The 15,721-nt window shown below is 47.7% G+C and overlaps 1 protein-coding gene across 1 annotated transcript in view; it reads left to right on the forward strand.

Annotated features, from left to right (window-relative positions):
- CASQ2 (calsequestrin 2) overlaps positions 1–13,816 on the forward strand; it is a 35,784-nt gene extending 21,968 nt beyond the window's left edge. Inside the window, exons 7-11 of the mRNA XM_074897249.1 lie at positions 4,015–4,060; positions 6,539–6,593; positions 7,286–7,386; positions 7,729–7,803; positions 11,592–13,816. Coding sequence (XP_074753350.1) covers positions 4,015–4,060; positions 6,539–6,593; positions 7,286–7,386; positions 7,729–7,803; positions 11,592–11,798 — 484 coding nt within the window. The 3' untranslated portion in view covers positions 11,799–13,816. The remainder of the gene's footprint in view (positions 1–4,014; positions 4,061–6,538; positions 6,594–7,285; positions 7,387–7,728; positions 7,804–11,591) is intronic.
- The last annotated feature ends 1,905 nt before the right edge of the window (positions 13,817–15,721 follow it).

Below are 15,721 nucleotides of genomic sequence, written 5' to 3' on the forward strand. Positions count from 1 at the left end.
CTGGAAACGCTGATCCCCTTTTAAATACAAGGGCACAGCTACCTATGAGGTGTGCATTTTTACACCCTTAAAAACAGGCGCTGTATTTTTACACCCTTAAAAATACAGCTCAGGATAGTCACACAGACTATCTGCTGCTCCTGCAACAGCATTTCCCAGAAGACATTCAAGGGACTAGAAAAGAGTTCAAGAAAAGCAGAGCCATCAGTATGGTTAGGGGACCCCAAACTGGGCTGAGCTGGAGGTTTGTGTTCACACATACAGAGGGTTTAGAGATGGGAGATCATTTCTGGAATCTGTCAGTCACCAGACTTGGAAACAGATCTCTGTTTTTTCTGAAATATGAAGGGGTCCTCTATCTCCCATGTATCCACAGGTCACTTTTGCTGACCTCCTGGACTTCATGACCTCAGTCCTGCCCATTTTTTTTTTTTTTCCCCAAGCTCTTTCAGTCAAGCAGCAGCATCAGAAGGCTGATTAAACACAGTCAGCTAAATGCTAGCCTAATAAGGCAAGCTCTCCACCACCACCAAATTGTGGTGGAAAGCCCCCAGGTCTTACATATTTCGAGATGCTATGTGGTGCTTGGTAGGAGCAAGGGGGTGGGCCATGTATTTTGCAAGTGCCAAGGCTCAGAAGGGAATTAAAAGGAGACTCATGGAACGGGAGGTCTGAAATCCCAAACCTGCCACAGTGCTGCCATGGCAGGGAAAAATAACCTGAGATGACAGTGATATGTCCCCACAGTTGATGCTGAGTCTCTCAGAGCAGAAGTGCTTCTTCCTGCCTTGTAAAGGACCTAAAGCCAAAGGCTGGAAGTGGAATTAGTCAGACACAGAGATGATCACGCCTGTAGAGAAACACAAAGTGACCTCAGCAGCTGCCAGGTGCTGGTTCCCTGTGGACAACTCGGCAGGATCTTCTCCCCTGCAGGAAGGTGTAGAGGACCACCCACCTCCTCCCCCTCACACAGCAGACTTTCTTACCTCACCCCAGCCTGCAGGCATGAGCTATCCCTCCGCTGAGGTGCAAAGCCCCACTGCCACTTCTCCATCCCCCAGAAGGATCCCCATCACATCACTGGGGAAAGCTGCCAATGCTCAGCAGTACCCAGGCTCTTTGGCACACTTTAAAAAGACCTTTCAAAAAGGGTTCCCTGCTGCTGTACCCAGGTGGGTTTCATCACCTCTTCCTCTGCCCCTGCACAGAAATTCTGATTTGGTGAGCTGTCATTGCAGCCTCAAGACAGCTGAAGCCAGAGCCCAGGAGGAATCCGTATGCAGCCTCACGGCTGACGTTTCCCTGGGCAGCTGCATACGGTGGTGGGAAAGTTCATCCTCTCCCAGGCTGGTGAGGAATCCAGAAGGGTGGGGTGACTCGTCCGAGGCTGCATGGCAGATGGGTGTCAGGCTCAGGATGGTGGCGAGGCGCCCTGACTTCAATGGCTCAGCCCAGATTTCGCTTTCAGTTGCACAGATACAAATTAAATGGTAGTTTCTCTGCCTGCAGCAAGAGGCCTCTGGGTTTAGGTCTGTTTTGCATGCAGAATGCTGGGGCTGGACATCGCCCACCCCTCCACCCCCTAGTTGTAGCAAAGTAGGGGGCTGAATTCTGCTCCCTCTTACTCATATAAGCCACGCTTACTCCACTCCCTCCAGCATAGGGAAGTAACCACAACAAATCTTGAGTAACTCCGAAGCAATCAGTACACGTGGGTGTGATCAAACCCTTCCCACTGAGTTTCCTTTCTCCAAGAGCTTCCCCCAGAGAACGGCATGGGAAAGTCTCTTGAAAGCCAGGTGCAAGTACACGTAAATCCATAATATTCATTCAGCTGATATGATCTCCGGTTTCTGACAATCAGCAATGAGGAGACTAGCTGGGTCAAAAAATATATCCCTGATCTTATGCTTAGTGGCTATTTCTTCAATTTCTACAGTCATTTGCCTCGCTTCTATTTTGATGCTGAACACATTCAGCTGTAATGAGTTCAGCAGCTGAATTGTGCATTGCATCACAAAAGCATTTGTGTTTGTTCAGTTTGTACATGCTACTTAATAATTTTGCTGTGTGACTGCTAGCTCTTATAGAGGAACAATGACTAGACATTACCTGTTGCACTTTTTTCTTTTACTATTCCTGATTTTTTAGACCCGCTGCCAAATCCCTCTTCAGTTACCTCTTTTACAAGATACACTCTTACCTGTTTAATCTCCACCAAACAGAGGTCATTCCATACCTTCATTCACCACTGCCATGTTTCCATGTCCCTTTTTCAGTCATTCCATACAATTTGTGTGATAGGATGACCAGAACCACACATACATTCACTGTGGAGGTGCATAGTGTAGCTGTCCGCTGCCATAATGGTATGATGCGTTTTACTCTTTAGTCATTTCCCTACTGTTTGGAACCTTCTTTTTGCCTTTTGCCTCTGGAGCTGATGCTTTCTCCATTTGTGATATCTGGGCCCCTTTCCTGAGAGATAATAATTAATTATAAATCATTTAGAATCCACTGTTGCACCTGTATAATCAGAGTTGGTTTTCTACCTATCATGCAGACACTCAAGTCTCAGGAGATCGCTCCATATCTCCTCATAGTCAGGCCTGTGTTGGTTGTCAAAGAATTGGATTTGATAAGCAAACACTGCCATATTCCTATTTCCCATCTTTTTCAGATTATGTGAGAAAATGTTATGCATATGTTCACACCAAAGCATATGCTATGAATCTTAATTGGTTAATTCCCTCTGTAGCAAAACCTGACCATTTACCTCCACCCTTCATCTCCCAACGGCATTAATCCACAAGAAGACCCCTCCTCTGATCTGAGAGCCCTTAGCAAGGGACCTTGTCCGATGGTCCTCTGAAGGAAGCTCACTGACCATCATACTTTCCCCTACTTGTTGACTTGCTCTGGGAACTCCAGCTGATCTGTGACCATGACTTTCTTCTCAAAGGCCATGCATCTCTTGTTCTGTCACGTCAGATTCTTTCAAATGTCTGTTAACTCTACTTTTGCTGGTAGCACTGTGTCCATAAGGGAGTTGCCCTTCCAGATCTGTGACTCCCCAGGTCCTTTAGGAACCTCTAAAAAATGCTCCTTGTTTTCACTGCTCTGGTAGCAAGGCAAACCAGGTTACACATCTTTACTGATGCCACCTGGTTCTGGCAACACGCTGCTACTCCCTTTGCCAATCTGTTCTAGGACCTCATCGACTGACATGTCTCTTTGCAACAGCTCTTGGAGCTGGTCAGACAGGTGGAGCCTCCCTGAACGCATGATGCCAGAGCGAGCAGAGGTGCAAAGCATTGCTTGTGCTTGTCTGCTATGGCCTTGTGTTCCTTGGGTGCCCCTTTCGCACCCCAGTCACCTCTCAGCCTGCCAGGCTCTCTGACAGGTTTCCTGCTATGGATGTGGCTGAGAAGATTTCTATTCATTTTTATTGTCCTTTATGAACTACCTGTCAAAAAGATTTGCTTTGACCAGTCTTACGGTTCACATTTTGTTGCCAGTGGTTATTAGGATCTGAATTTTCTTCCCAGAGGTTATTCTGTCATTTTTGCTTCAGCAGAGTTTGGAAGGATTTTTGTGGTGGAATTATGCTTGGTAAAACCAGAAGAAAAGGGGAACAAAGCCCATTAGGAATGTCACAGGGACTGCAAGACAGAAGTGAATGGGTCACCTCATGCTCTCAACACAGACAGAACAATCTGCCATGTGTGGGTATAATTCACCAGCACATCCCAGCACAGAGAGGCATCTCATTGTCCCAAGCAAAAATAGCAGCTGCAATGACTCCAGTGGGGGAAAGGGCAGGTTTTATCACCATAAATAAAAGCACAAGCCAACTTACTGTGCCCCTATGCTTGCATTCAAAACATGGCAGCCGACAGCACTGACTCAAGACACCAACCAAACGTGCCACAGTGACCTTTTCCATGACACCATCATCATCATGTGTGACAGTGCTGGACGCATCCTCAATGAGTGTTTCTCTCTTCCTTTCAGGGCCACTTTGCGGAAGCTGCGCCCAGAGGACATGTTTGAGACATGGGTAAGCATGTGCGGGTGGGAAGCCTCGCACCCCCTGCTAGCTTCCAACAAGAAACTGCTGCTCAAGACCTCCAGCCGCTGGCTGGGCAAAACTTTATCTTTCCTGCCTCACAAAGCTGCTTTCCCTCCTCTGGGAAGACAGGAAAGCCTCAGTTATGATACCCAGTGCCTGGGTTCAAACAGTGTGCTCAAATGCTTTGCTCAACAGGGGTGGATGGCTGAACTGGGTCCCGTTTGCTCCACAGAGGGAACAGGGAAAGCTAACCAAGCTTGCCAGGCAGGTGTTGAGCCTCTGTAGCAGCCGTGACAGGAACACTATCATCTCGTCTAATGGCTGTCACTGCTGGTGGTGGGATGATTTCAGTGGCCCGCTCGCTGGGTGAGCTACGGAGATCGTACTGAACAGATGACTCATAGAAATTGTACCAGAGCAGTTGTACAATTCAAAACGTACAATTGTACAGTTCAAAATTCAAGCGAGGGTGGGTATCTCAGTTAATTATATAGATTACGGAGCAAATCGTGCATTGGTTGCACTTCTCACGGTGTGAACAAGCTGGAAGTCAGCAATTGTGACGAACTAACCAGCATTTTGGCATTGATGACACAGATCTTGGTCTGCAAGGGCAGGGAAGAGGGGAAGGGTGAAAATGAAGGGAAAACCGTGTATAGCAAATTATATCTCTGCTTTGAATGAGTACGATGTTAATAGCCAGGTAGGGACCTCCAAGTGTCAGTTGAATGCTGAAACCAAAGCTGAACAGGTGCTTTACAGACCCTAAGGAAGATGCAGTCATTCCTCCAGAAAGCTCGGCACATTTATAACAGCATTCAGTTGCCTCCTTGCTTGGTGGTGTAACATGAAACGCTGCAGGACTCAGAAGCACCAAAAGCCTTGGGAGTCTTTAATACAACAAGGCGAGAAGTAATAAAACTGAACCAGGAGTTATGAGGCACTTAGGCCTGATAGCTTTTCATTTTGTTTTGAAATACGGATTCTGTACAGAAGATAGCTTCCTACATCCACTGAAGCCCCCTGAAGTTTTTTCATGGGGCTTCAGTGGGACAAAAATTTCACATGCAGTGGTTTTGTTTTCATACTGAACATATTCTAAATAACCTCAGGAAAAGTGTGGATTGTCAGCAGTTGGATGTTTTCTTTACCAGCAGCCTGGGAATACAGAGTTTGCCTCTGCTGTAAACAGGGGACTTGTACCTACAGGAGACAACAGGCTGGATTTTGATCTCACTGCAAATTCAGAACATCCTCGATGCCTTCACTGGAGTTACTCCAGTCTGGCTTGCTGCCTTGGAGGTCAGAATAGAGCTATATTATACACCTATATATAAAATTATATATTGCATATATATATATATATATATATTATTTTGCTGTCTGACAATGCTGCTGGCAAATACAGAGAAAAAGCAACAGTGTAGACTTTGCCAGCTGTAAGTGGTCTGAATCCCAAGTAAATCTTCCTAGAATGCCCCAGTGAAAACGTATTCCCTGAAGATGCCAGCAAAGGCCCAGCATCCGCTATTGTTTTTAAAGATAATGTTTTCCACTTAATCTTTCAGGGTTTTTTTTTCCTTTCAGTTTTTGATGGTGGCTTTGTCACCTCTGGGCTCAGAAGGGAAAAGAAATTAGCATTTAGATGGGAATTTTTTCGTGCATTAAAACCAATTGAAATGGAAACCAGGACCGGCAGCGGGTGAGGAAGGCGAAGCTGATCTGTGGGATAATTCAGAGATGACATTCATAGCAGACGGATGATGAACCGGCTGGCAGATCCATTGGCCTTTGCCAATATCATTACCCATTACTCACGTGTCTCATGGAGAAAAGCAGTCCACCAGGACGTCATTTCTGTCCTCCAATCCTTGGAGTCCTGAAATGAGCCTTTCATGCAATTCCCGTCATTGCTCACAGAGACCCTCACCTACAGCAGAGACCCTCCACCTCCCAAAAGTGGCCCAAGTGAGCCACATCACTTCTCATATTGTGAGGAAACCTCCTTTGCTGGCTCCGAAGGAGCACGTGTAGGGGCTGAGCATGGTGGCAGATATTTGTTTCCCCTCAAACCATCTGGCAGCTGCAAATTTATGAGGGTAGATGGACTCAGCCATGGAGGGTGAGCCCATATTCCCATGCTAGAGAGCCCTTGACATTCTCTGCAGGCAGAGTTTTGCCCCAGACCGTCAGAAGCTTCCTTGCCTTTGCCATCATGATGCTCACCTCATTTTTTGCTGAAGGGTTTCAGCAACGCTACCCAAACTACCTGCTTCAGTGCCTAATACCTCCACAACTCAGTCTCACCTCAGGTCCTAGTTCTGGTGTCTCAGTGGGGCTCCAGCCAAGCCTTCCTTTGCAATCATTGTGTTTGTTTGAAGGCACCCCACCACTCCTTGTCTCCAGCAACCACCCAGACTTTGTCCTCCATTCCTGGCCCATTAGTAAAAGCTTTGTTGTTTCCAGGAGGACGACATGGAGGGAATCCACATCGTGGCCTTTGCTGAAGAAGATGACCCAGGTAGGAGGCCACCATTTCCTTGTGTGATTCTCTGTCACTCAAGAGAACGTAGTTTCATGTGCTATGGTTGCATTGTGGAGCCCAGCACCCTGTCTGGGATGGGGAGCTGGGATTCTTCTGGGTGTACTAGCCAGGATGCAAATTCTGGATTTAAATGGATGGATGGATGGATGGATGGATAGATGGATGGATGGATGGATGGATGGATGGATGGATGGGAAAAAAAAAAAAAAAAAGTCATCCACTCCACCCTACTGCCCTACTGCCAGGATTTGCTCCCTAACTCTGTCTATCTTGCTGCATGGCTCCGGGAAAGTGCTGAGGGATGGGTGTGTGATGGGCATGTGGGAAACCCGTGGGCAACAGGTCCTGAAAAGTCATGGTGTTGGTGCTTCTTCAGCATGCTGAAAAGCTTTGGCCTCTCAGGGCTCAGTTCTTCCCTTGCCACAAGAAAATAGTGACATTGTTCCACTCCATGGAAGGATTACAAGACTTAATTCATGTGTAACTAATTTCAGTACCCAGGGAGGATGCTCAAAATTAAAAGCCTTATTATCAGAAGAAAGATCTGGGAGACAGCATTTTAATGAGAACTATAAACAACTCCTGTGTGCACAGCGGGGTGAGGGAAGTTGAAAACCCCACAAGCGAAAATTGTCTGCGTGTTTGCAGCAGTTCATGTATCGTTTCAGATGGTTTTGAGTTCCTGGAAATCCTGAAGCAGGTTGCTAGGGACAACACTGATAATCCTGACCTGAGCATTGTCTGGATTGACCCCGACGACTTTCCTCTGGTGAGTGGCAGGGGCTCCTTGCCTTTCTTGGTTTAATACATGAATTGTGGTGGGGGTGTGGGGTGTGCACGAGCACAGGAATAGCCCCAGGGAATTTGGGACAGGGAAGGACATGAAACCAGACCATGGTCGATCCCTGAGAGCTACTCATTTGTGTCTGTCTCCCATGAAGGTGGTGACCTGGGAACATTTCCAGAGTCAGCCCTTTCATTGGCCATGTGTGGCAGCCCAAGCTTGTGTTGAGCCTCTCTGCTCTCCGGTGCACTCACCGATGCATGAATTAAAGCAATGGGGTATTTCAAATAAACACCTTTGTCTGAGCTTTGTTTCTCACTCCTGCAGCTGATCACTTACTGGGAGAAGACATTCAAGATTGACCTGTTCAAACCACAGATCGGGGTGGTGAATGTCACAGACGTGAGTAGCACATGCCCAGAAAATCCAGCAATCCTAAGATTAAGGTGCTAGAAAAGGTGGGATCTGAGGCCCTCTGGCATCAGTGGCATTTCTGCTGTTAAATGCAGGTAGATCAGGCTTTTTCCCCAGGAAAAAGTATAAAGGCTTCACAATTCCCACGTGCAGCAGGGTTGATAACACCTCCAACACTGGGCTTCAGGGCTTCGGTCTGAGCATGTTTCTGCTGCCGAGTCACACACAAACCACATCTGCTGAGGTCAGGACCAGTCCCTGCGGTCTGAGCTTCGGGGCTTTGCCTGGTTTTGGTTTCAAGGTCTCACATGCCCAGCCCAACCCACAACATGCACCCTTGTCAGTGCCTTGCGCTGACTGAACCTGGGTGGGTTTGTGGAGGAAAAGCGTGTGTGTAGGGGGGAAAGCAAGCTGTGCTTAGGGGAGGTGAAGAGGAGAAAAAGAAGGGTGTTTTTGCAGCAGAAGCAGAACGGCACAGCTTGAGTGTAGGAGGGAAAGATAGTCTCCAACACATGTCAGGGAAAAACTGCACAGCTTGAAAAAAAACAAATAAATACAGAGCCTTAGTAAGAGTACGGCATAAACTGCTAATGGAGGGATGCTGCTGGGGCAAAGAGGGTATACTGGGGTTCATCCAGGCCTTCCTCCTCCTCAGCCATGTGGGTAGTGTCAGAGGGATTTGGTGGGAAGAGGGGACATGTTCACCCCATGCCCAGTGGCACTGAAGGGTTTTCACAGCTGGCAGCCCTGCAGAGGTGTTGCTGCGGCACGGCCACAGTGATGGTGGAACCCACAGCATCCACTACCGTGCTATCAGGCCAGCTTTCTAGCAACTACAGTTTTCACCATGGTTGCCTCGAAGCTAGCAAGCCATGGGACTGCTGTCAGGTTGCCCAAACACTGTGAGCTTTTAAGGCAGGTGGGAGAAGGACCTGCTGACCCCCACCAGCAGAGATCTGGGGAGAGCTGCTGAGTGCAACGTACCGTGTATCACAGCCCTGATATGACTACAGAAAGAAAACATTTTTCCTCTTTCTGACAATAAGAACCCAGACAACTAGAGCATGTAATGCAGCGTGCTGCAACCTGGCTCACTTATTACCTTAGTTTATTTTCAATGTTTAAGTGCTGGCTGTTTTAATCTCTTTAAAATGAACCTGTGTGGATATGTAAGTATCTCTGGAAGCAGAAATCTCTCCACTGCAGAAGTATTTGTAATTCAGCGCTTGAATTCGTGTTTGAAATTTCAGCTCTATGGGAACCTGATGTTATGATAGAAGAGAGCAGAGAGGTACTCAGAGTTGGGACAACTGTCTGGGGCTGGGTGCTGGTCCTGGCCACACCACTGACCTTGCTCCGGGCCCCCACATCCTCTCTCCTGTAACTCTCCAGAAAAAGAGGGACAGCAAGGGTGTGCTGGATGATTGTGCCTCCTATTATAACAAATGCTGCAAGACCGTAAGATGAGAGATGTGGTAGGAGAGGCAAAGCAATGGTATTATGAAGAAAGTGGAAACCCTTTATCTTGCCCATCCCATTAAGGGGAATGAGAGGCTGGCTTGGGAGTCATAGAGCAGATGTGGTGCTGGCTGGATGTGAGCGATGCTTTAACTGTACTAGGGCAGCATTTGCCAGACTGTGGGACAGACACCTAGAGAGTGAGGATCCAGAGGGTTAAGGCTTGTTAGCAGAATTGTTAAGAGAGAGACAAAAGGAAAGAAGGCCAAGATAGCATCTGTCACCTAAGATCACGAGAAAAATGAACAGAAAATCCAGAAATAGAGCCCAAGTCTTCCAGTCTTTTGCCCTTATTACTAGTCTGCCGTATCTTCCTTCATTACATTTACTGCAGTTGGCCATGTTTAAGTCATGTCAAAGCTACATTAAACAGCTATCAATAGAAATTCATGGTAATAGGATTGTCAGTGTCAGAAGAATCATATAGAAAGCAGTATTAGGCAGGAACATATGCCTTATTATCCAGCAGTCACTCAGAGACCTGTAAAAACTCATGCATTATCTAGCTTTGATATAGCAAATGTTTCAGGTTGTTGATTATAGTATTTTCTGGGTTTATTTCATTCCTCTTAAGTCTGTTTTCTATTCCTCAAGAGAGAGATTTAAGAAACTTCTAGGTTGGCAGGTGATATCTAAAACAAACACTGAGCTCATTTCATTATTTCAGTGTTACATCACTGCATTCAGCCAAGTCACACAGGTACAAAGTGGGGCTTACACAATGGAGTAAAAATAAACACTGTTGTTGGCTTCGGTAGACATAACCCCTGTGACCCCATCACTTCTCTAAAAACCTGCCAGTACAAACACTAGACCTCCCAGTGTCCCCCGCTGGCCCGTCACATCGTAGTGGCTCAGGACCAGGGCCATGACGCTCTGCAAAATATTGCTGCTCTATTTGCACGGTATCTTCTCTAGGTGCAACGGGCCCACTCCTGTTCCCATTATTTAAAGGTGTCACTTTCTGCTGCATGAACAGTCCTGAGGTTGGGGACAAGATCCTGTGCGTGAAGCAAGAGCTGCATGCCTCTCCGGGGCTCTTTTTTATTACACTTTTGGTGTTCTGGGAGGAAAATACTGTAAGGGAGAAACAGCTGTCCTTGAGCAGAAATTGGGTCTGGCTTTTTAGCAAGCCATAAACCAAAGAGAATTAGGTACCACAGACAGGAAAGAAGTTGGGTACATTGGCAAAAGCCGGTAGTTATCTTCTGACATATGGCAAGCATTTGCTTCTGCAACATCAAACGCTGAACGAGATAGCCTCACAGCACCTCTGCAAAATAGGAGGCTGATCCTAATTTATGGAAGGGAGACAGTGAAGGGAAAGGGGCTTACCCAGGCATTTACCCAAGGAACCTATAGCAAAGCTGAGAGAATACCTTTCATTTCCAGGCCTCAGAGATTGTCTAAGCTAAGCTTCCTGACCCTGGCTAACAGCCACAATTTAGACAGCATCTTTTCACCACATTTTAGCCATCATCCTTTTACTGAATCCCCCTCATCCCCTCCAGTTTATGGAAGTAATGCAGACAGCTGGAGAGAAAGAGCAGGGAGCATGTGTAGTCCAGGTCATCAGTGTTTTCTAGCATTCTTCAGCTGGAGCATGGCTGAGATGATCTGAGGAAAGGCTCTTCCAAGAGGAAGAACCACTATCACACGTGGAGAGTCCCGAGCATTGTTCTGAGGCAAAGGTGATAGTAAAAGAGACTGGGAAGAAGGGGTGCTGACAGGAATGTGTAAAGTCTCAAAGGAAGATGTCCCAGAAGGGCTCTGGAAGGAAGGAGGGAAACACTGTGATGTCCTTTAAGCTGAGGCGATGCAGGGGGAGCTGGCATAGGTCTCTTTATGGTCTCTGTGTAGACCTGGAGTCTACAGAGCTGGCCAAACAGCGTGAAGACAATGCATCAGGTGGATGATGCTCTTGCTCACAAGTGTCAGCAGTGCAGGAGAGGAACAGGCAGTGTGCACACATCTAACCTCGGGCAAACAGTACAACACACTCATGTAAACCTCCTGACCCGTCCCAGTGCCCCCCAGTCAGAAGCAACAGCACTTCAGGGGGAAGTGATAATCCCAGCACGTGGGCAGCGAGACACTGTGGCTGAGCCTGCCCACAAGCTGTGGCCGAGAGGGAGCTAAAGCCACCACGCCCCCTGCATCCCACCCGTGGTCCAACCCTTACCCCCACAATAGCAACGAACACCACCCCTTCCCTGATTCTCTGAGGGTGGCTAATCCCCCAATCCCTGTCCTCACAGGCTGACAGCATCTGGATGGAGATCAGAGATGACGATGACCTGCCCACAGCAGAGGAGCTGGAGGACTGGATAGAGGACGTGCTCTCTGGGAAGATAAATACCGAGGATGATGACGATGATGACGACGACGATGATGATGACGACGATGATGACGATGATGATGATGACGATGATGATGATGATGATGATGACGATGACGATGACTAACTGTGACTGTGCAGTTTGACTTGTGGGGACCGAGAGGTCTTCCCCTGCAGCAGGTCCCTCCATCGGAAGACCTGTGTTTGAGCGTCAGCAAGCATCGCTGCTCCTCTTTCCCCCCTGCCCCGTTCCCCCTGCCCCTGCCCTTGCTGGGACCCCCCCTGGCCTGATTCTCAGTGGTGCTGAGCCACCGGGGCTGCCCCTGCGGCGGGCAGCACCTGCAGGCACCCAGCACCGCTGCAAATCATGCCTCCTTAGTCAGGACAATAGGAATCTGCAAGGGAATCTGCCCCAACTGTCCCAGGGCAGGAGAAAAGTGCCTGCCTGCTCACTGTCAGAGGGACACAGGGAGCCAATTTGTAGTTTCCACACACATCGGCCCAGCACTCAACATCCAAAGACCAAATCTCACTTTAAGAAATAGGGAAGGCCACCGTAAAATTTAGTCCTTTTATTAAACACAATGCCCTTTGCAGCTACTCTGCCAAGGCTGCTCAATCCTGCAAGTTCTGCTGTGGGAGGCTGTAGCTACTCATTAACATGCTAGGAGCAGCAGAGAGCACTGGAAGAGGAGGAAGGTTTTAGGGATGCTGTTTGAGGCTGCAGTGACTCCATATAATGACAGGATATTCTTGTTTGGCAGCGCAATGTAAAACCAAACACCACGGTCCCTGGTTGAACATTTTTCTTCTTGAAAGCTCAGGCCAAAGGTAGGGTAAGTGCAGGTGGTCTGATATGGGACATCAAAGCTGGTGAGTTCCTGAGCTGTTGGAAAGGCTGATCCGGGTCTGAGCCCAAACTCGTGAGGCTGAAGATCGTGGCACTCAGCCGTTGGTCTTAACCCCAAAGAAACACACAAAGCAGACTCCAGGCCTGTTCCAAACATCCACAGCCAGGTCTGAGCTGGGACTACCTTCCCTTTCAGGTGAACCTTCGCCGGATTGAAGGTGATGCACATAAGATAGACAGCATACTCCTGCCAGTGGAAACATTCATAGGGGCCCACCCTGAAGCCCTCCTATTCCCCATGACTTTCCAGCTTCAGCCGACTTTTAACCCAGAGCTTACACAGTGTCTTTGCCCATGACCAAGGTGTTGGGAGAGAACACATCCATCCAGCCATATTAGATGCTGGATAACGTGCATCGGGCAATGAGCAGTGAAAGGATTCAAGCTGTTAAGCTTTTAAGTATTCAGTTGCACTGTTGCTCCCTGCTTAGAGACTCGGGTGTCCCATGGTAGCCCATGAGAAGCCTCTTTTGACTGCAGGCTGAGAAGGAGCTCCGGGCACCATCTCACAAAGCAAAGGGTCAGCAATTCAGTCCTGGTGAGTGCAGCACCATCCATGGGCAGGTCACTGTGACAGAGACCCATTGTTGGGTCTCCCTGCTTTCCCATGCCGGCAGATTTCAATTGTCTTAGCTTATTAGGTTTGACAATAGTGCAATGAATGGAGAGTTTTATCTTTATAAATACATTTATAAATATGTTGTCCAGTTGTTCAGACTTGTTAGCATAGGTAGGGTACACATGTCCTCTCTTGCTACAGATGAAAACCATTGTTCTGACCTTTCTTATACTGGCTTATGTCAGAGGTAAGTGATGTCAGGGGAAATAACAGTGCGAGGGACAGGAGAATCAGAGCTCATTATACAAATGCAAATCAGCCTGATGAGAAATAAGGTTTACACACTAAATATTATTTCCTTTATCAGATGAACTGCAAAGCAAGATTTTATAGATTTTCTTTTTTTCCTGCCTGTTGATCAGCCTCTTTGACTCTCTCTCTCTCTCTCCATTAGCTGAAATAGAAATTTGAAACTACTGGTATAAAAAAGGCTGAAGTACTGATATATTCCTACGTGTGCCATATCCCCTTGGCAGAAGTGCCAGCACGAACAACATGCAGTTGGATATCTGTATCTCTCTATGTGTATGAATGAATACTGTGCTTGTATGGTATATGACTGTAGGCCATGTTAGCTCCTCATTGAACATTAAACACTCAACCTGTGCTTTTAAGGCACAGCCTGTTAGAAGAGTAGACAGGACAGCAAAGCCCCCAGGTCAACTATTTGCCTTTTCTTGCTTCTTTACAATGTATAAGTGCTGCCTGGAAGACTTGCACCGAGTGTGTTTGGGGAGACCATCCACCTGGTCACACTGGAGTTTTGAACAACTTGGCCCCATCCCAGAGGACCTAGTGGAATCTTTCAAAAGCCTTAAAATGCAAAGTGCTCTCAGCCTGAAGGTCTCCTCTTCTCCTTCACTCACACACACCTCTCTCCTGGCTGGAGGGATCCCAGCACCCTCCTTCTGCTCTTTCCTTTCAGCTGTTTCCTCAAGAGGTTTGCTGGAGGACCCCGGCTCAGAGCAAGAGGGAGCAAGCAGGACTCAAGGTCTCATTGATGCACATCGATAAGGAGCAAGAACAGGCAAAACTAGCCATTTAGTAGTCTCCTAGTCTGTGATTAAGGGACAAATACTCACGTGAGAAAAGTATTTGTTTATCTTTACCTTGGGGCTATTCCCAGGACTAAAACGTGCACAGTTTCACCCTGCACAAGGTAAGAGCCTGCCCAGACCCTGCAGCTTCAGGTCAGTCACTGCAAAGTGCCATGAATTTCTACAAACGTGAAGAATAAACGAAGAGTTGCTCTACTGCCTTTCCTAACTGGCACTGTCTCCCGACATCCCAATTGCCTGGATACTTTTCACGTGCCTCCCCTCCCCCTGTGGATGCCCATCTATTCTGATGTACCCCTTTAGATGCTCCGAGAGGCACAGCTCACACAGGCAGAGCAGGCAGACCCTGAAAATGGCACCACAGGCACGTTCAAGTGCACAGGTGCTTCACAGACACGTACACGTTTCAATGCAGCCAGCAAGAGATCTCGGGGGGGGGGGAAATAATTAACGTCGTGGTGCTTAGGCTGAGCTCATACTGAGGCTGGTGGACTGGTGTCAGTAGTTTATGCAAAGTTTCCATTGAGTTATCAGAGAAAGGGTTAATCCTATGGCTGCCACTGCTTCAGAGTGCCAGCACCGTCCTTGATGGGGCGACCCTTTCTCTCTTACCTCATCCCCACACTATGGTTTTCATCATTCTCTTTGCCCATGAACTTTTTATCACCAGTTTTTGGGATGAACACATAAAAAAATTAAGAAAACGTTGCAGCAGAGGAAGGATTGCAGCAATGAAGCAAAGCCTCTCCCGTTCACTCATAACACCTGGTGTGCCCTGAGTTCATAGTGACCGAACCACAGCACAAGGCAATAGCTCTTGTGAAGGAGCTGGCAGCTGGAACTTGAGTCTATTCCTTGCAGGGACAGGTAAGATAGTGGTATGGAGAGGAGCATGGGTGCTCCTGGGCTCCTCTGCCAGAAGCAGGCACAACTGGCATTTGAAAGGTGCTGGTGGCCCTGAGGAGCAATGTCAGCCTAACCCTGCCCACTAGACTCTGGAAAGCAAAAGGTCGGCATGCTCGATGAGGAACCAGCAAAATATCCCCTTCTTTATTTAAAAAAAAAAAAGTAATTGTGCACGTGGGCAGTGCTGAGCATTTCTGCAGGCAAGTCTTAAGACTGTCCCTCTCTTAGCAAATAGTTCTTTACCTCCAAAGTGCTAACTGACATTTATATTAAATGGGTCTTAATACACATAAAGACAAAGAATCATATTTTGCCTTCATCCAACTGTGAATGCTTCAAGCTGATCTGTTACTTCAAAGCACCCAAAAAACTAGCCCCCAGCAACAGTGAGGAACCCCCTCGCAAATAATACACAGTGAGAACGCAAAGTCATACACCACCTCTTCCCAGTCCCCAGACATAGGGGCCGCAGAAGAGGGGTTTATTTGATGTGCTGTACCACAGGCCACCCCATGCTGCCCACAGACAATGACCAAGGGAGAGGGAAACCCCATCAA

The sequence above is a fragment of the Athene noctua genome, chromosome 1 (assembly GCF_965140245.1).
Source record: "Athene noctua chromosome 1, bAthNoc1.hap1.1, whole genome shotgun sequence".
In the NCBI taxonomy this organism is placed as follows: domain Eukaryota; kingdom Metazoa; phylum Chordata; class Aves; order Strigiformes; family Strigidae; genus Athene; species Athene noctua.